Source organism: Dryobates pubescens, chromosome 1 (genome assembly GCF_014839835.1).
Source record: "Dryobates pubescens isolate bDryPub1 chromosome 1, bDryPub1.pri, whole genome shotgun sequence".
Classification (NCBI taxonomy): Eukaryota; Metazoa; Chordata; class Aves; order Piciformes; family Picidae; genus Dryobates; species Dryobates pubescens.
Window position 1 is genome coordinate 7199147 of NC_071612.1, and position 19521 is coordinate 7218667.

At 43.8% G+C, this 19521-nt stretch overlaps 1 protein-coding gene across 1 annotated transcript in view; it reads left to right on the forward strand.

Annotated features, from left to right (window-relative positions):
• SYNPR (synaptoporin) overlaps positions 1-13075 on the forward strand; it is a 121053-nt gene extending 107978 nt beyond the window's left edge. The window contains exons 4-6 of the mRNA XM_054161038.1: positions 622-820; positions 10281-10472; positions 11274-13075. Of these exons, the coding sequence (XP_054017013.1) occupies positions 622-820; positions 10281-10472; positions 11274-11540 (658 nt within the window). The 3' untranslated portion in view covers positions 11541-13075. The remainder of the gene's footprint in view (positions 1-621; positions 821-10280; positions 10473-11273) is intronic.
• The last annotated feature ends 6446 nt before the right edge of the window (positions 13076-19521 follow it).

The following is a 19521-nucleotide window of genomic DNA, read 5'->3' on the forward strand; positions in this document are numbered from 1 at the left end:
CTCTGTCACTGGTTGCAAACAGTGCATGAATGCAAGTTTAGGGCTTTAATTGATTACTTAAAGCAGGGCATGCAGACTGTTTCTTCGACCCAAGGTGTGTATTTCTGCTACAGCTTGGTTTTAAAAGCTTTTAGCCCCACGTGTTAACAGCCACAGGTAGCTGTGCACTAAGCTATTTTACATAAGGAAGTTGGACTATGTGTATTTGGATGCTGACATGGCCTTAATATAGAAGATAAGGTCTGTGTTCTGTCACCTTGATTGTAAGAATTCGAGAATCAAATTGTTTCTCATGTTATCCTTTTTCAGTTGTTGCCATGGCAAAACCCCAGAGAGGACGAGAGGGTTGTACAAAACCATTGGAACATCAACTTTCCTCTGAGATTGATTAAAAGATGTGTTCAGGTCCTTAGCCTCACCTAGATGCTCACATGGAAGTAACCTCATGTGTACAAGCCACGCTGAAGAGCACAGCCCACAAGACTACTTATAGGGCAAGTTGCTCAAGCAGGAGATCAATGCAGATCAGGAATGAGACAGAGCAAATGTGTTTACATCTTCATTCAGGTAACAGTTTCCTTTTTCTGCACTTCACCTATTGCCTTTTGGGATGTTTTCCAGGTTGCATGAAGTGAATTTTGATGTTCCCACCTGTGAAGGCAAGCGCCGAGAAGAGCTCTCCTTGATAGGGGACTTCTCCTCTTCGGCGGAGTTCTTCGTCACCATTGCAGTCTTCGCCTTCCTCTACTCGCTGGCTGCCACCGTGGTTTATATCTTCTTCCAGAACAAGTACCGTGAAAACAACAGAGGGCCTCTAATTGTGAGTGTGCATTTACAGTGTCTTCAGGCTTAGACCTTAACCTCTTGCTTGATGGTTGAGGCTGTAGCATAGAATCAATAAGGTTGGAAAAGACCTCAGAGATCATCAAGTCCAACCTATCACCCAAGACCTCATGACTAACTAAACCATGGCTTCAAGTGCCACGTCCAATCCTTTTTTTGAACACCTCTAGGGATGGTGACTCCACCACCTCCCTGGGCAGCACATTCCAATGGCCAATTACTCTTTCTGTGAATAACTGTCTCCTCACCTCGAGCCTAAACTTCCCCTGGCACAGCTTGAGACTGTGTCCTTTTGTTCCAGTGCTGGTTGCATAGTCTAGGAGAATCAAGTGGCCCAATGCTCAAAGCATCTCTGCATTCACCTGTTATTTTTCAGTCTTAATGCTGACTTAAACTTTTAACAAGGGTACCAGAAACTATATGCAGGTGGAGCTTAGTCCTAATCTCGTAGGTACTTGTGGGATTCCTTGCTTCTCCACCACTGCCTGCAGTCACGAGAGTCACATAAGTTATGAATATGTGAAGGATTGGAGCCCAAGCTGTGCATCTGTGACAGCAGAGCTTCACTGGTGGGTAAAAAGGGCAGAGGAGATCTCAGGGATCATCCTAGCAGGTAAATGAAACCTTGCCCCTGACCAAAGTCTGTCCAGGGAGATTGTTTATTGCTAATTACCACTGGCTTTAGTCAAATTATTTTGCTTTGTAGAATTATGTGGCCGATTTCTCTAGTATTACCCTGAACTCCCAGCACAGTTGTATTTCCACACTGGTTTCTGAGTCTTTTAACCTCCCAGTTATCATTCAATGCACCCAACAAGATATGGTCATCTGTGCCTTCTTTTTACTTGTGAAGGCTTGTGGTAAAAATCAAGCACTGGTGAGCACTTGTCTTCTCATAAATCCAGACTGTACAGCCAGTGAGATCTATTTTGTTCTAGATGTCGATTACCTCTCAGTGCATCACACCCTGTGATAGAGCCCTTGGCCTTGCTGGGTGGCTCTGTGCTGGTCCTTTGCTGTGCTGAAGCTGAGTCAGATCTCCACATCTGCCTGCTATAGGGTTGGTTCACACTCTGCTTTCCAAGGGCAGATTTCCATGACCACAAGGACAAGGCTAGACTAAGGTAGAGGTAAATATTTCTCTGAAGTCTGGTTTGAAGAGGGCAACTGGTTTAGTTGATTGGGTAGTGTTGCATGATAGGTTGGACACGATGATCTCGAAGGTCTCTTCCAACCTGGTTTATTCTATTCTATTCTAACTGAAAGGGAAGGCAGTTGGGGTTTAGTGATGACCAACATAAGGAAAGAATTAGTTCTGGATTTGAGAAAAATCTAATGTTTGACTGACAGATACCAGATTTTAAGCTAAGACTTGTGCTTTAAACTGACCAAAAGCTGCCAAGAAAGAGCATCAGAAAAACAAAACAGAAAGGAAAAAGAAATCACTAGTACAGAAATGCTGTGCCTATTAAAGGAAATCACTACATAACTGTAAGCAAAGGATTAAACTGCAGGAAAGCAATCTTAGCATCATGAGGTTTTATGGGAAAGATTTTCCTGCTGCAAAGAGATGTGAGGTTTGAAGTTTGCATAATTGAAAACTGGTGAATTGTTGCAGAAGGGAAAATTCTCGTTCCACATCAAAGGAAGTTAATCCTCTTCATTTGGGGGGTTGTTGGACCTTTTCTCTCTCTCTCTAGAAAATGGTAAGGAAAGGAGAGGAAAGCTTCACAGAGGGGCAGAAACAGGCAAGATAAAGGGAGTCCCTCTAGAACAGTAAATAAATAAAGTGCCCTGCTTCTGCATGATTTAGCTGCTATCAAGTAATATCTCATTTCAATCTGTCTCATCAAAAAATTAGTTGCAGAAGCCTGCCATTTTAATTTCCTTGTGGGAAATAATTCTTTCTTCTGACCAACGGCATTATCCTGTGTAGAAACAGCAAAAGGAAAGGGAAAGCTAACAGTAATATGTCAGACAATGATGTGGCTGTCTGCTGTTTTCTGGGGCTTTGGGGATGCGTGGTGCAATCCACTAATGTATTCACGTGGCATTGATTGAGTTTGTTCTGTGTAATAGATTGTAATTGAATCTATAGGGTAAATTTAACTGGTGTCTGTTACCAAAGCCTCTCCTTGTATTTTCTCAGTCCTTAAACCAAGCTAAAATTACTTAGTTTGTTCAGAATATGACAAAGTTTCTGAATTTGTCCTACAATATAAGCAGCTCCTGCTGATGAGTGCTGGTGGGAAGTGGCTGAAGGTTATGCTTAGCTTGTGCTTGCCAGGAGGGTAGAGTCCCATCTGCCACGTCTTCCAGCATCTGCTTTGCATTGCCAGCTCTGTGTTGGGTACTTTCAGAGAAAAGACCCTTTTTCACTTGGACCACATCCTTGCCGCTCTCCCTGGAGGGCTGCCCAGTGCAACAATGCAGCACCACAACTGGACTTGGACAGAGTGCAAGTCCCCCTTGTACAGTGGAGATGTAGAGCCCTAGGCACAGAAAAAGCAAGCAGCTGTAGCCAGGAGGAATTCAAGGGTTGACAGCAAACTCAGAGTGAAAACCATCTTTCCATGGCTGCAGGCCTTACCTCAGGGGTATGATGTGTTGAGCAAAGGAGGCAGGCGCTGCATCTTCCAGCTCCAGGCAGATGCTATGCTGAACTGCCATGCCCAGCAAGATCACACATATATCGGATCAGATGTGTGAGTATGTCTCATCCCTGAGATTGTTCCTCTTAAGAAACAGTGCTGCAGAAATCTGAGGTGCTCTGTGGATGCCTGAGTCCAGCCAGCAGCCCCCAGCACGTGTCAGTGCAGGAGACTGGGCAGCCCTGGCTCCTTTTTCATCATCAGGCAGAATCTACATTTCAGACAGCATTCTCAGACTACTATTTTTTTATCTCTTAGTGGAGAGCTGGAAGATGATAGTTTCATCTCTCCTTGCTTCTCCTACAGTGCCTGATCACAATTTTGTATTTAAAACCATTCCCATTTTACGCCTCATACTTCCTTTTGGCTTGATATTTGCTCAGTCTGGGATGACATCTGCCTTTAAGTGGCAGAGCTGGCTGGCTTTTCTCCTGACAAATCTTCAGGATCTGAAAAATGAGCATGACAGGAGAAGTGGAGAGGGAGGGAAAAAAAAAGGCTCACTTAAAATTTTAAAATATTTTAAAAACCCCCAAAACCCAACCTTGCATAGGCAGTCAGAGCACCATGAATGCATTACCTACTTGCAGCAGCCTGACTGGATGCAGAGCATAGTGGTCATCAAACTCTTCATAATCGTAAGTCAGAAGAAACTCACAGAGAAAAATTCAGTGAGAAAAATGTCAAGGTTACCTTGTTTATACAGATACAGGGAAACCCAACTGCATGTGCTGAGATCTCAGTGAAGCATCACTTTAACTGTGGAAAAATATTTTAATGTTCAGTGTGAAATGAGACATCATGGCAGGGAAGTATTTCCAGTAGGAGAAGCACTTAACTCCTTCCACAAATACTTGGATGGCACTGGTGTATTTTATTCACTGTGCAATGAACCATGTCTGTTGCTAATGTTGCCTGTCAGATTTTGGGGATAAAAATCTCCCTTTTGATCACAAAGGGCCGGGGTTGTGTTACTCATCTGTGATGGAGGGGGAGTCACCCCTTTCCATGGGGCTGTCAGTAGCAAGCTCTTGCCGCTGCCTTACTGCCTCTGTGGAGAGAGATCATTCGAGGAGGTTCATACTAGATAGGTAAACCTAAGAGGGGACCTCGGATTCCCAATCCCTAAAGGAAGCACAGCATACCTCATGGTCAGGTGCAATGTCTCTTTGAGCTCTGCAGACCACAGCTGTGATTTTTACCTGCCTGTTGTGAATATACTGTGAGAGGCCAGGGGCTCACCTTGGAGCTTTACAAGTGCAGGCCAGATTGTCAAGTGAGTGGTTATTGCTCAAGAGCCAGGAGTATTTTAAAGATATTAAATGGAGAGGGTGAGTTAGATTTTAATGAATCTGATGTACAAGATCTCACCAGTTTTCAGTAGATCTGCTTCTTTCAGACCAATCCAAACTAGTTTACACCAGTGTTAACACCATGTACCCCAGGGAGGCATTGCTGATTTACAGTGCCAGCAGAAACAAGATACACCCTGGGACTGTCCCCGCAGGTACCTCTCTTCATGCCCTGCTTCAGATCTCTGCATTTGCAGCTCCTTGCAAGCAGAGAGTAACCAACCCAACAGTTAGTCCTGTGCTGAAGTTTTAGGGGATCAGGGGCAGACACTTCTATCTCTGGAGAGGGAAAATCAAGGAAAGAATAGTCATGGTCACTGTCAGTGCTCATCACTCTGACTTTTCCATGGTTTCTATACCCCATATGTACTCCATTTAAAACCCTTAACTCTGACAACTCTTCATGTGCTTTCAGATTTGTCTTTGGGAAGTTATAGGCTGATCGTTAAAGCCCACATGACTTCATGCACAAATGTAAATCACTTTATTAGTTTTTCAGTCAATAAAAAACCATGACATTTTTTTAGCCAAGAAGAGTGAGTGGCATAGCCCTGGAAAGAGATATTTCTTTTCAACAGTGATTACTTGATAATCTCATTCTTACAGTGCATAGAGGTGCTTACTTGTAAGATGATGAAATCTTTCCTTTGCATCTGGAGTCCTGTGAATAATCACATTAAGCAGAAAGACATTTGGTTCTTTACATATATTATGGACCAAGTGAATCAAGTACAGTCCTAGTCTGCTCTTTGGAGATGTCTTTGATTAAACATGTTTTATTTCCTTCCCTTTGTCTGGCTTTCTAGAAGATAGATAGGAAAAGAATGAAAGGAGGGGAAAATGTAAAACAAAGACTGTATCCTTTGCAGTTAAAAAATGAAATGATGAATAACCTGAATAATTCTTTGTGTTTCAAAGAGCTGCTTTCAGCCTGCTGTTGTCATCTCCTTTTTGAAACACAAGCCACAGTGACCTTGCTGTACATGCTGGTAATTCCCAAAGGGCTCTGCACATCATTGACAGAATCAAGCTTGCAAGGCCATACACCATTGAAAGAAGCATGTAATTCTTTCAGAGCTTTGTTTGTCAGGAAATCTGGGGTGGGACCTCGTTCAAACCAAAAGAAGAGCTAAAATGCCACTGTAGGAAGGAGTTGCTGCCTGCAGCAACCTGCTGTTGGCCACTTTCCCGGGCTGGGGCTATGGTGTTTGCTGGGGTGGTTCTTGAATTTTTAGATTGGTTGTGACTGAAAGCAAATCCACTGACTTGTTTGCCCCTTCTCAGATAAAGATCCTTCTGCTCCTACTTGGCTGTCCCTGAAACCTGTTGGCAGTGCTGCTAGGCTAGACAAGCCCTGGCTGGGAGAGTTACAGGCTTTGGTGTTTGAAAAGTTGCTCCCCTCTATGCTGCAAGAGTATGAGAAGGTTTTGTTAAGTCGAAAGGTTTTGTGACATGAGTGTTAGTGGGTGGAAATGTTTGAGAAGTGGCACTGAAAGCCCTGTGCGGAAGGTGATGACTTGGCCAGCAGCTGCAGTTCAGCAAGGGAGTAGGCAGTGTGAGCCTGGCAGGGATACCAGGTATCCTCCAGCCAGGCCAGAGCTGAGGTTTTGCATATTTTCAAACATAACAGCTCGGGGCTGTCATGCTGAACTCGGACTACATTGGCTGGGAGGCAGTGCAGGGCACAGGGTGCGTGTGGGGACACGAGTTACAGCACTCCAGGGGCTGCTGAAGTCACTGGCCACCTCGGTGCAGATGAAACATATCCCCCCTTCTGGGCCAACAAGCAGCTTCTGCAGATGCATTTGGCTGCATGAGATTGTGATGGACATTGGGGGATCCAAAATTGTGCTTGGAAGACTTAAGTCACTCTAAGTGACTGCCCCCTCCAAAGACAGACACCTTGCAAAAGCTGGCAGCTTGAGAGCAAGGAGGAATGTTTCAGTTACCACAAAAAGAAAAGTCATTCACAGTTCTGTTTTAAAACATAATGTATAAAATTGTTCCAAGAAGGTATTTTTGGCAAACTCAGTGAAGTAAGTTTCAACTTGAAAAAGGCAGCAAGATTTTTTTTTTCTTCTGTTACACATACTTCAGGCCCTCCTTGGATATTCAGCATATATTTTAAATCTCATTTTCTGCTTTCTCCTACATGTTCCTACGTTGCCTTCTTCCCAAAGGCACCTGTAGGCAGCCCAAAGTATCTCAGCTGGGGTCTGAGGAAGAAACTTGGCAATTAGGAATGGAGTGTAATCATGCAACAATACACCCTGAAGAGATCTGTAGATACCATTTCAAGAGAGCATCCATAAGAATTACTTTGTTTCAAAGAAAAAATAAAATAAAATACCCCCCCATGCTATGGGGATATTAAACATTCAAATGTATGATTTGGTTTAGTATGCAGACACTCTGCCTTTAATTACCAAGGAGAAATTCCCCAGATAGACATTAAGCCACAGAAGAGCTTAGCTTGAAATTCACTTTTATTTTCAGCATGTCATTATCTTGTAACTTTGTTCCACCCTGAGCTGTGAAAATGTTCAGCCAGAAATCCAAACCCACTGGAAAACAAGTGAGGTTCAAGTTCCAGCCAAAGCTGAAGGTTAACAAAGATTCAGAATAAACAGGCAGGCACAGGTTTTCTCTAGCCGTATATTCTGCACCTTGCGCAGCGCAGGGGAGATGGAACAAACCCTCCGAGAGCCCGAGTCTGGCAGGGTAGCCTTGGTGAGAGCACCTGCTGAAAAAATCCTGGTGTTTCCTTAGCCTTTCTGGCCTATCTTTTTGACAAGCTGCTGGCTGGTGGATGGGATGTGTGGTTTATTCTCCACGTCCCGGTGTGTCATCGTTCCCTTTTGACTTGGTGCATTTCTTCCACCCAGTCAGACTTTCCCATCTGGGGATGTTCCTTGATCTCAAAAAGGGGAACTGGTGGCAGAGAGGGCAGGACTGGGTGGGGTTCAGTGTGTGTGGACACCCTGGAGCAGGGGAGCAGAGGAAGTCCGCAGAAGACTGGAAGATTGGGTGAGGAAGACCGGATCTGAGAAATAACATAGAATCACTTAGGTTGAAAAATACTTCTAAGGTCGTTGAGTCCAATTGTATACCTGGTACTGCCAAGTCCACCCTAAATCGTGTCCCTGTGTGCCAGACCTACACTTTTAAATACTTCCAGGGGTGGTGACACTTCCCTGAGCAGCTGCTTCCAATGCTTGATAAGCCTTCAGTGAAGAAATACTTTTAGGACCAGCCCCTCAACTGCACAGTGTTATTGAATATTCCCAGCCCAAAACATGAGCTACTAGCCATCCGAGTTCTGCTTGCAGAACTCTGCTCACTTTTAAAACTCCCCTATTGTTAGCAAGTTTAAGCTCCCAAATTGTGCTAGGTTGGGTCAGTTTGTCTCTGCTTCAACTTTCTACCTGCTATTACACCCTTGTTTTATTGTTGTTGCCAGAGCACTGACTGCAGAGCTTGAACCAACTCATGAAGTATGTAAGTGTGGTGGCATTGAGAGAGAATTGCTTGCCACATAAAATAGGTATTCCCCAAAACTCTGCTGTGTCCTTATCTATTATATTAACCACAACCTATGTGGGGGCTTGGTACCCAGGCAGAATAGATGTCAAGCCTCATAGCAAATTAAGAGCATATCCCATCATAATCCACAGCTCAGTGAATATCTGTGTGTTTGTGCCAGCTGGAATTCTTAGGAAATATTTGCAATTGAACTGTTGCCTCTAGGAGTCGAGGTCTCATTCAGCTACTGCCAGCACATATAAAATACAATCATTTCTTTTTGTTGGAAATCTCTCTGAGATGCAAAATTACTCTGGGCTATGTGCCTCTGCCTACCCAGAGTTCCTTTGGGTGTTAAGATAGTTGTCAGCTCCTGTGCTTCATGCTATTCAAGAGAGCCCATTTGGGCAGCATGAAAGGAGGTCAAAGGAACTCCAAGCTCGGTGGCAGACACAGGCCTGCAGAAAACAAATTGTGGCACTGTTAGAAGAGAAGGATATATCCTTTGGGAAAGCATCCAAGCACAGTTAATTTAATCCCATCTGTGTGAGCAGAGAAAGCCTTTGTTTGTGGCTTGCTTGTGCAGCTGGTTTGACTGGTGTCTCTTCCATCATGATGGAGCCTTGAGTCCTCCATCCCCACAGCAAAGACCTCCTTCCCCAAATGTCAGGTGTGTTTGTGGAAGATGAGAATGATCTTTCCTAGGGATCACTCATTTCTTTGGGTAGCAACCTGAAACCCTGTGTTCTTAATGAACATTTTTGCTTCCTTCCATGTGTACCTTTACTGTGCAAGGGGGAAGGGGAAGCAGCCCCCATGGGAGGTGGGATAGCAAGACGCAGCGATGCAGTTAGTGGCATGTTAGACTTTGGCACCTCTACCATCTGTTCTGGGCTGACAGATGGAATGAAATATGACAGCAGAAAGGCTCTTCTGTTTTAGCAAGACACAAGAAAGCTTGAAAAATCACACCTCCTCCCTCCTTTCTCCCCAAACCCACACAACAACAGTGTCACTTGGCCACTTGTTCTGGCTAAGACAAGGAGAAGTTTATGCCTGTGTGTGCTCCTGAGAGTCTTTCGAGGGAAAAGTGAGCAGAGTGGTTCAGAGCAGAGCTGCTCAGAGGTGCTGGATCCTGGAAGGACCACTACCCCTTCTCCCCTCTTTTCACATGGATGAGAATCAGGTGCAAATGCTATGTCAGGACAGAGAGGAATTGAGGAGTCTCTGCACTTGGCAAGTCTCGCTGTTTATTTGTTCACTCGTGATAATTAGTGGCTGCACAGCTCGTTCAGCAGGAACATTTGGCCTTACCTGTAGCTGGTGAGAAAACTCATCTCATGGCTGAGGATTAGCCAATTTCAGGTTGTCCCCGAGATGCTGCCACACATAAACACTTCCTTATTAGAATCCCATCCTGGCTGTCAGTAGGAGTACCCAGGGCAAGAGCCAGCCCTCAGGAAGCCCAAGTCCTCAGGGATCATCGAGTTCCATGCCCCCTGCCATGGGCAGGGACCACTCACACTAGATCAGGTTGCTCAGAGCCACATCCAGCCTGGCCTTAAAGACCACCAGGGGTGGGGACTCCCCCACCTCCCTGGGCAACCTGTTCCAGTGTCTCACCACCCCCATGGAGAGGAACTTCTTCCTAACATCCAATCTGAATCAACCCATTCCTATTTTTTTTTTCCATTCCCCTTATCTCTATCCACATGTTTGTGAGAATCTGGCCTTGAGGAAGCAGATGCAAATGACAGCTAAAGGGCTCTGCCCTTTAAGGCAGGTCAGGTGCTTCTGAAAAGGTGACAACAGTAATCACAGCCTTCTGTGAAATAACAAACTCTTGCTGACTTTTCTCTCCTCGTCCCCACAGACACACCAGCATAATGCTTCTAACTAATTTGTCTTTTAGGATTTCATTGTGACAGTGGTCTTCTCATTCTTGTGGCTAGTGAGCTCATCTGCTTGGGCTAAAGGACTGTCAGATGTAAAGGTTGCGACTGACCCAGATGAAGTGCTGCTGCTGATGTCTGCCTGCAAACAGCAGTCCAACAAATGCTTGCCCGTTCGCAGCCCAGTTATGTCGAGCCTCAACACTTCGGTTGTAAGTGACTTTGATTACTACTCTTCACCCATACCTTGCAGATGTATTTTCATCTCATTTACCCATGTATCAACTGGTGTAAGCCACTTAGCTGAAGTGATTTAACTGGAAGTGCAGTCTTGCTGTGGGGAAGGGCAGAGCATGACTCATGACAGCTATCTGCTGAGGGTTGGGATGGGGAGGAAGCAAAGTGTCTGTCCAAGTGCGTTGGTTGGGCTGTCTGCTTTCAACTTGTTCGCTGCAATGCTTTTGAAAAGGGCTCTGTGTACTCCCTTAGGAGGAAAAGCCTTTGTGCCTTAGAGAAGGCTTTGAAAATTCTCAACAAAAAAAAAAAAGAAAATTTGATCTTCAGAATGTTTAACACAAAACCAAAACTAAACCAACCAACCAAAACCATCAAATAAGCAAATAAACCCAGCAGTGACAACAACAACAAACCAACCAAAAAGCCACAGCAGGCCAGCTGACCAATTAACGCCTCACTTTGATTTTCTTTCCTTTTATTCTTTCCACACTTTCTTTAAACTAGGTTACATTTTTGAATAACAATAAACCATAAACCAAACTCTTTATGGCCTAAAAATTTAATTGCTTTTTGCAAACCAAACAGACAACTTTGCTATCTTGTAGCTAGGGGAGGAAACTCGCTCCTAAGCCGAGAACATTTTCCAGCAGGTTTTGAGAGAAGGATGGACTTGGGAGCGGCTTTGGCTTCTCCCAGGACCCTGTGGGATCTATAGTGATAAGCTGGGCTGTGAGATTGTGGCTGTTGGCTGATGAGTTCCTCTTCTCCCCACCTAGGTCTTTGGCTACTTGAACTTTATCCTCTGGGCAGGCAACATTTGGTTTGTGTTTAAGGAGACGGGCTGGCATTCCTCGGGCCAGCGGCACCCTGCAGACACCATGGAGAAGCAGCCCAGCAGCTACAACCAAGGTGGCTACAACCAAGACAGCTATGGGCCATCTGGTGGCTACAACCAGCCAGGCTCCTATGGCCAGGTGGATGAATATGGCCAGTCCCAGGGCTACAGCCAGAGTGGGCCAACCTCCTTTGCTAATCAAATTTAGGGTTCACGCAGCACGAGCTCTTGTACCCCTCACATGCAGAGAGTTTAACAGGTCTCAAGTTACAGTGGTGCCAGATTTTTAAGGGTTTTACATAAATTAATACTACAACACAATGTTTAATGTTGGTTGATGATGTAAGCCTACATCCTGAGGCAGATGGGAGGTGACCAGTGGGCTGGAGCTGGCCTTTTTTTCCCCTGACTAGCCAGATACAGGGGATATGCTCATCACAGAGGATGACCTGGAGTCAGTGTTGTAGTATGTACTGTAGAGATAACTTTATGGTAGTTTTCTATGTGTTAAGATGGTAGAAGCATTTTGTAGCCTCAAGTCTGTAGTATTTAATATGCATAATATAACTGAATTTCCTTCTGCATTTTGGTGACAAACAGAGGTGTTCTACTATTCTTTCTACAGATTATTCTGTACATCCATGCATGTAACATCGCACCTTAAATCTCCAAAACTGCCTGTCTGTGGCTCTTCAGAGCATTTGTTTTGGTTCTCCCTTTTTTTTTTGTTTCAGAAGGTTTTACCATTATTTCAGTTACCTGAGTCATCTGTAATTTAGTGCATGGATAAGCAGTTTCATACTATCAAATGTCTGGACTGTGTAAATGGAACTTCTTGACTTCTGCCACTATGTTTTGTTAAATGTATGTTTAAAAGAGGTATGCATCTTTTATATATTTTGCAGAGTTGAATATATGGCTTACCCACGTTCTGAATGCTTTGTAACTATAAAATGTTTTGGTTTATTTTTTTCTTTCCTTGAAATGGCATTCAGTAGCATATATATATATATGGTACCTGACCAATGTCTATTCCATTTAACTCAGCTAAGTATTCATTCTAGAAATCACTATTTCTATGGATGTTTTGTGAAACTTTTAATGTGAGCTGTGGAGAATAAGGACCAAGTAACTGTGTTATATGTTTACAAAGGTATTTATTTAACTAAGATAACAGAGGTGCAGATATCAGTATACAAAACCATCTGAAAATGCCCTGTTGCTTAATGCAGCAAAACATGAAAACCACATGTACTGCCATGACCTTACAAAGCATCAATATTCCTTTACACCCTCTTTCTAACCCTGCTGTTTCAAGATTGTTAGATAACCCTCTGTTCTGTCACTGCTCTGAGCGCTAGCTTGGTGCTACTGGAGAATGTAACTGGATTGACCAAATAACCCAGGCTCAGAGGAACTCCCTCCTAAAACAGCCAGAGCCAGAGTTGTAGCCTGTTCAGATTTCTCCCCGGGAAATTCAGCCCTTCCTCACTACAGCATATGGGAAGCACTGACACCAACAAAAGCCTGAAGCACAATGTAATAATCAAAACTGATTATCTGCATTTCTAAATCAAAGTGTATCAGTATATAATCTTATTGTATGAGCTGTAATGTTGAAAGCATCTTAGCTTAAAACAGCTTAGTCTCTTCTCTGATTGTTGTAACCAATTTATGGCTACTCGGTGGATGAATCTATATTGTGATATCTATTTGACCCTAATAAAGTTATTGCATACAATGCATGTTTTCAGAGTATGTTCATATTAAAATGTCACTGCAAACTAAGGTAACTATTAAATAACTATTCCTGTGCTTGACCTTATTGGTCATATTCTTACTGCTTTCCAACACCTCTATAAGGATTGTTTTAATGTACAGTGGGGTGCAACGCTTCTACAGACACTTGTCATTAAAAGTCAGTATCAAAAGTTTTAAAAACAAAATTAAAACTGTGCAATTAAATACCTGCCTGCCTCTTTACCTCTCTTTCCACCTACCAGGAGGACTAGCCCAGTACTGTGGATTGCTAGAAAGCCATCATCAAGCACTAGGTAGGACAAATCACAATATCTAAATGTCCTGGTGTTCCAGATGTGAGCAAAATGCAATTTTGAGGGGGGCAATGAAAATTATTTTGGCTCTCAGTTGTTTTATCCCTTGTTTGTTGGTTTGTTAGGGCTTTTTTTCTAAGTTTGGAAGAGGTTAGATACAGGCAAGCAAGGAGAAAGGGAAATATGTGTATGCAGCAAGAGATGGGGATGGGATGCATGTCCTTCATGCCCCTCCCACATAGTCCTCCTCTCATCAGGATTTCCTAAGCCAGTTTATCTAAGCCTCTCCATTATAAATAGATTAATTTCTTTGTCAGCTAGTTTTCTTTTCATGAACTCTTTCATCCAGATCATCAGTGTTCCATTTCCAAATTTTTCTATCCACTGTTGAGGGCTAGAAATTTGAGCTTTACTTGGGCATTTCAAACAAGCTGAAATTCTTGGGTAAGTACTTGAGTACAGAAACTGCAGCTTCCAAACCCTCAAGAGGTGACACCCTTGGAGAAAGGGCAGTTTCTAACCCAAGGCTGGGGGGCAGAATTAAGATATCACTTATTTGGGGTATTATTTTCTGAAGTTTGAACCTAAGATTTGCTTATGAAGGGCAGAGCTGGTCGAAAAGTTGACAAAAGTAGTGGTAGAGTCACATGTTTTCATGAAAGACTTGTCCTTTGCTTTACCCAGTTGGTCAGATCTTCACAGGTACATTGTCTCCTTGCTGCCATGCAGAACTGTTGAGCTGCTCATTACCTTGTAGGGCTATAGTCTTCACTGTGGATTAGGAAAGATGAAAAATCTCTTAATCTGTAGCTTCTGGTTGGACTCGATCTCAAAGGTCTCTTCCAACCTGGTTGATTCTATTCTATTCTATTCTATTCTATTCTATTCTATTCTATTCTATTCTATTCTATTCTAATTCTCAGACAGTATGGCAGCAGCAAAAGTGAAAACAAAAACCATGCATGCAATCGTGTTATATAAGAAAACATAGCTGAATGTTTCCTTCATATTCCTCTGGATTTGAGTCTTATCACATCCTTTGGCAATCAATGAGACACTGGAAGTTTATTTGAACTGGGAATAGTGGCTGTGCAGGAAAGTGTTGAGCGGCAAAATGGATAAGACTCAATTTGATATTTCCTGTTTAAGAGAAAGAGCTAAGTAAACCCAAGCATCCTCCGTGAAACTGCTGCTGGCAGACTGATTGCTCTCCTGCTTCATCATTAGTGAGTATCTCTGCCAGTTAGTTAAATAACTAGGTCAGCCTGGAAGGGGGAAAAAAAAATGTTCCTTGATCTTCTGTACTGTCCCTCCTGTTTTCTCATGTGTTTCTCTTTATAGCCCGTTTCTCAGCTACCCGGGAGCGCGTTTGCATTACCAAGTGTAGAGCTGTGGAGGAGAAGCAGGTACCTCTGAGTGTGGAGGTGGGAGCACAGGACTTTCTCTCCAGGAACCTCAGAGGCCAGGGAGGAGGCAAGCTCCAGTGGTGGTTTAGGGTTTCCCCATTGCTCAAGAATGCACTTTGTGAAGCTGCAGCATCATACCCTCCATGGGGAGGTGCTGGAGAGGACAGTGAGTATGATTTTCACTAGGCAGCAGCTCTGCAGCCTGTTTTGCTCCCAGCCCATCTCATCAAGGCGACAGGGATAAGATCAGGTGGAAAATCAGCCCACAGGACTGAGTCCTTGCCTCACAGGGAGGTTTTTTCAGTTGTGCAATACTTTCCTGATGACTGATCAAATCTCTTTTCACCCCATCCATCGAGCTGCCATAACAGAGCCTTGATGATGGCCAGGACTTGAAGTCTGTGTTCCTGTTGCATGAATTCATACTGAAATTGCCTGTCCTGATTAGGTTAATTATTTCCAATCTGTATATGCTCTCAGTTTGAGTGAACAATTCAGGCTCTCCCTCCAAGTTATTCTTGGCTGAAACTCTGATGTACTGATGAAAGAAGCAGTTGCATGCAATGCACATCACACCTCTCTATTGTCTGCTCCTGACAATATCTCCAGAGTTTCACAGTTAACATTACAGACAGACAAAGAACTACCAAGTAAAAACTGCCATGTATTGTTTCATCCTTTCCTGAAGAAGTTCTTCTCATACTGTGCCATATCATCATAAGCAATTAGTCCTCTCTCTGCCAGATTTGAGTGAAAATCTTTTATCTGCGTGAATCAATGGGCTACATAGCTTGTGCTCTGCCTTTTTCAGGATGAATTTCATTCCTTCCTTCTACTAAACCCAAGAGCTTTTCCTCCTGGAGTTTTCTAAGAGCAGCCATAATCTGTATTTTGGTATTAATAGCTGGTTCTGATTATTCTGTCATTTTCTGGTACCACATGTCCTGGGTATGAAAATTTTAGCACTTCCATATGAATTTTTAATAGTTTGGTGAGGAGGCATCCCATTTGTGGCATTTAGCTACCAGTTGCTTTTCTCACATTTTTATTGTTGCTGTCCTCCTTTAACGAGATTGTTGGGGTTTATGAACACAGCTGCCTTTTAGAAGACTACATGCCCTACAATAAAACATTTCTCAGAGGAAAAATTAATTTGTGATGGTAGTTTCAAGCTTCCTTCTGAAAATTAATACCACAACCATAATGTTGGGCTCATCCTTTATCCATTAGATTGTCAAAGAAACTGGGGAGCTGGGTGCCTGCACACAGGGGATCCCCATAGCCACACTGTTCCCTGACAGCTCCCATATGAGGCACAAGCATATTTTGGCCAAAGTGTTGAAAAATGCTTGGATGTGAGATGACAAATTATATTTCCCTGCAGACGGACCACTTCTAATAGCTTTCCTTAAGTGACATTTTACCTGCTCTGTCACAGCAATGGGATTCATAAATATTTTAACCACTCCTGACCCCAGAGGTAAATTCCAGGCTGAGCTGAGTTATCCCTGTCTCCTGCATGTGGGGTGGAGGAGTTGGGCTGAGCCGATGATGCCTCCCAGCTGGGCTCACCCCCATTAGCCTGAGCCCTGCATAGATCCACAGAGCACGCCCTGCAGTGTTGGTTTTCATGGCCCAGAGGAGTGATGGTCACAGCTTAATCGTCAGGCACTGATCAGAAAACTGCTCCAGCCTGACCAATGAAGATAAATACTGGTGCAGATTTCACCCTTGAGTGAAATCAAACTGACTATGAAGAGATTCTTTGTTTTTAAATGGTGATGACCAAGAGGCAAATGTTCCTGGGACTCACAGAACACCACTTACACATCCCAGCACAGATGGAAGCAGCAGCAGCATACACCCCAAAAGGCACAGTGCTGGAGAAACAAATGAGTAGGGAATGCTCAGGCTGTGATTTTATTTATTCCCCACATCCCCTACCCCCTGAATTAAACACAGGGTTCAGGATTCAGGATGCTTAGCAGTACGTTAAACGTGGTGAGCTCACTACTGATGAGCAGGAGCTGGTTTGGCTCTGTGACTAGAGGGGTACAGTGGCCATTAGCTAACTTCCCTTTGTGCAAAACAGAGTGCACATTGCTGTCATCCCTGAACTGGCTAAAGTCCTCATTAGCCTGCGCTGGGCTGTGTCTCCTCTCTGTATGTCACTGCGCAGACGGGGAGAAGGTCCTTCCCCGCGAGGCTGAGCCGCCTCACACAATGGGGCACCACAACTTGTGGCTGGTGTTGAGAGATCAACCACAGCGAGCACATTAGACCTGCTGCTTCTGCTAGCTTTTTCCCCCATTAAGTAATTGATTGCAAAGAGGTGGAGCAAGAGGAAAACAGCATTAGGATGTGGCAGCCAGTCTGCTTTGGGCTAAGATGGAGTGGAGGGCTTTCTAGTCCTGGCTCTTTGGGAAAAAATACATGTATTGCCTAAGAGTAAAGTTACTATATTCTGGTGACAAAGAACTCAAGCTATTGCCCCTCTGGGTGCAAGTTAGCAACATTTCTCCCCCAGGTGCTGAAGGGTTTGCTGAAGAAATTAAGTATGAGTGGCTAATGGTGTGAATGCCTGTCCTGATTTAGGTATTCCTTGTGCCTGCGTCCCTGGGCTATGCCTGCCCACCACGGGCATGCTTATGCCTGCCCCTGCCCAGTGCCACAGGGTCATCACTAAGGGAGCCAAGGCTCCCTCATACACAAACATTTTGCAACAGAAGCCTTCTTGACTTGCAGAAAGTACTTAAAAAAGGATGTTCCCGTCTTCTGAGAAAATACCTAAAGTGCAGCTTTTGTTGCAGCAGCAATCACTTTAAGTGAACTGCCTGTAAAGAATTTGCTGTCAGAAGAGTCAGGTTGGGTATTCTGAGCAGACAATGTTGTTAATGGGTGAAGCATGCTACAAATTGACGGACAAAAGCACCTGGATATTTCAAACAGAAACAGTGTGTACCAGAATAGATACCGAGCAGATGGCCTGGCTCCCTGCACACCTTGCTGACCAGAATACTCCAGCAACACGTACACCCAAAATCTTGCTGTCTTCAAAGCTGATCGTCTGCAAAGGCAAGGGTTATGCTTGTGCTACCCTTTCTCTGGTAGGCTCTAATGCTCCTACATACGCTAATTAGTGTATCCCAGAGAAATAATGAACCCCAGGCTTGTTGGAACTTGTTACTGCCCCAGCAAAGCAAATCACCTGTTCTAGAGCTCAGGCACCCAAAAGTCGGTTAGACCAGAAAACCTGCGAGCTGAAATCTGATCTACGGTGGAAAGAGCCCAAAACACAGAGGGCTGGGCTTGCCAGCCCGCTCCCAGCACTGCCTGGAGCTGATAAACATGCAACAGAGTGTTTCTCACTCTCATTTTTACCTCGGATGCTGAGACCAAACATCATCACGCCGCGGATTAGCTGGGATGTAAGGCTTTTCATGCCTCTTTGCATGGTTCAACAGATGTGAAAGGGAATTATCACTTCAACATGATACCAAGACTCTATTTTATATCTTTTTTTTTTTTTTTTTTTTAGCTGATGGCAGATTACTAAGCCTGAATTCTTGTTTAATTTTGGTGTGTTAATTGATGGCATAATGAGCATTGATTATATGTGTTTTGGCTGCGTCATTGCAATTACAGGCTCTGTTTTATTCATGAGCCAGTCCTAAAGAACGCACTAGAGATCTGAGGCAGCTTAAACCTCTCAGAGAGGGAAAGAAAAAATAAAAAAGGAAAAAAAGAGAAAAAAAAAGAAAAATAAAAAGAAAAAGGAAAAAAAAAAGCTCTGAATTGTTTGAGTAATGACACTCTTAGATGGAAAATTAAAGGTTCTCTTTTCCCATGCTTTTTAAGATAATTAAAATCCAGGAACAGTAAGGTGGTGAACATCCTTATTCATTAGCCTTCAGTAATTTAGCTTCTACTAAATGAGGGAAATATTTTAATTCTCTAGGCCATCTGTTGCGGTCTCCTTTGCGTGTCCTGTTACATAAAGTCTCATCCTGGGTAGGTTTAACATCAGCATTGTATCCTTTCACGGGAATGACGAGCTAGATGAGGTAGTTGGAGTCACTACTTATTAACAGACCACCCTGGGATCAAAACAGCCTCTTGGCCTTTTAGGTTGAAGTTATCCTGTCTAGACACCTCCAGGCAAAGGATCTGTAGAAAGGAGACCATGCACAGAGACAGGCAGAGTGACAAGCTGCGTGTTCTCTGATAGCAATATCCATGCCAATAAATAACAAAGTTCATCAGAGCCCTTCCAGTCCCTCTAATGTGCAACTGCTCTGCCATATGGCTCCGTACTGCTTTTGGAAGCAGGCAGTATCTGTTTGGGTAGAAACTGAAGCAGAGGCTCTGTGCTGGATGCCAGTGGTTCAGAGGAAGAGCAGGTCTCCTCTTTGCACTGCACTGAGAGAATAAATACGAGAGCAGGAGCTTGCTCACCTGAGATACATGCTGGGTCAGAAACTAGGGATTGTTTGGCTGCTGACTTTCTCTATAGGAACAACTCACTTTTTAGCTTGGAGCAAGTTACATCAGCCCATGCTGGTAAGGTTTCCCATTAAAATAAAAATGTGTATACGTGAATAGATTCAGTGTCTTAGTTACTCCTGCTTCAAAGTTAGACCCCTACAGATCTAAGGGGACTCAGGCTTCATTAGTTTGGGTTGTTTGTTTTTTTCTATCAAATTCCCACAGAAAATAAAAGCCACACTAC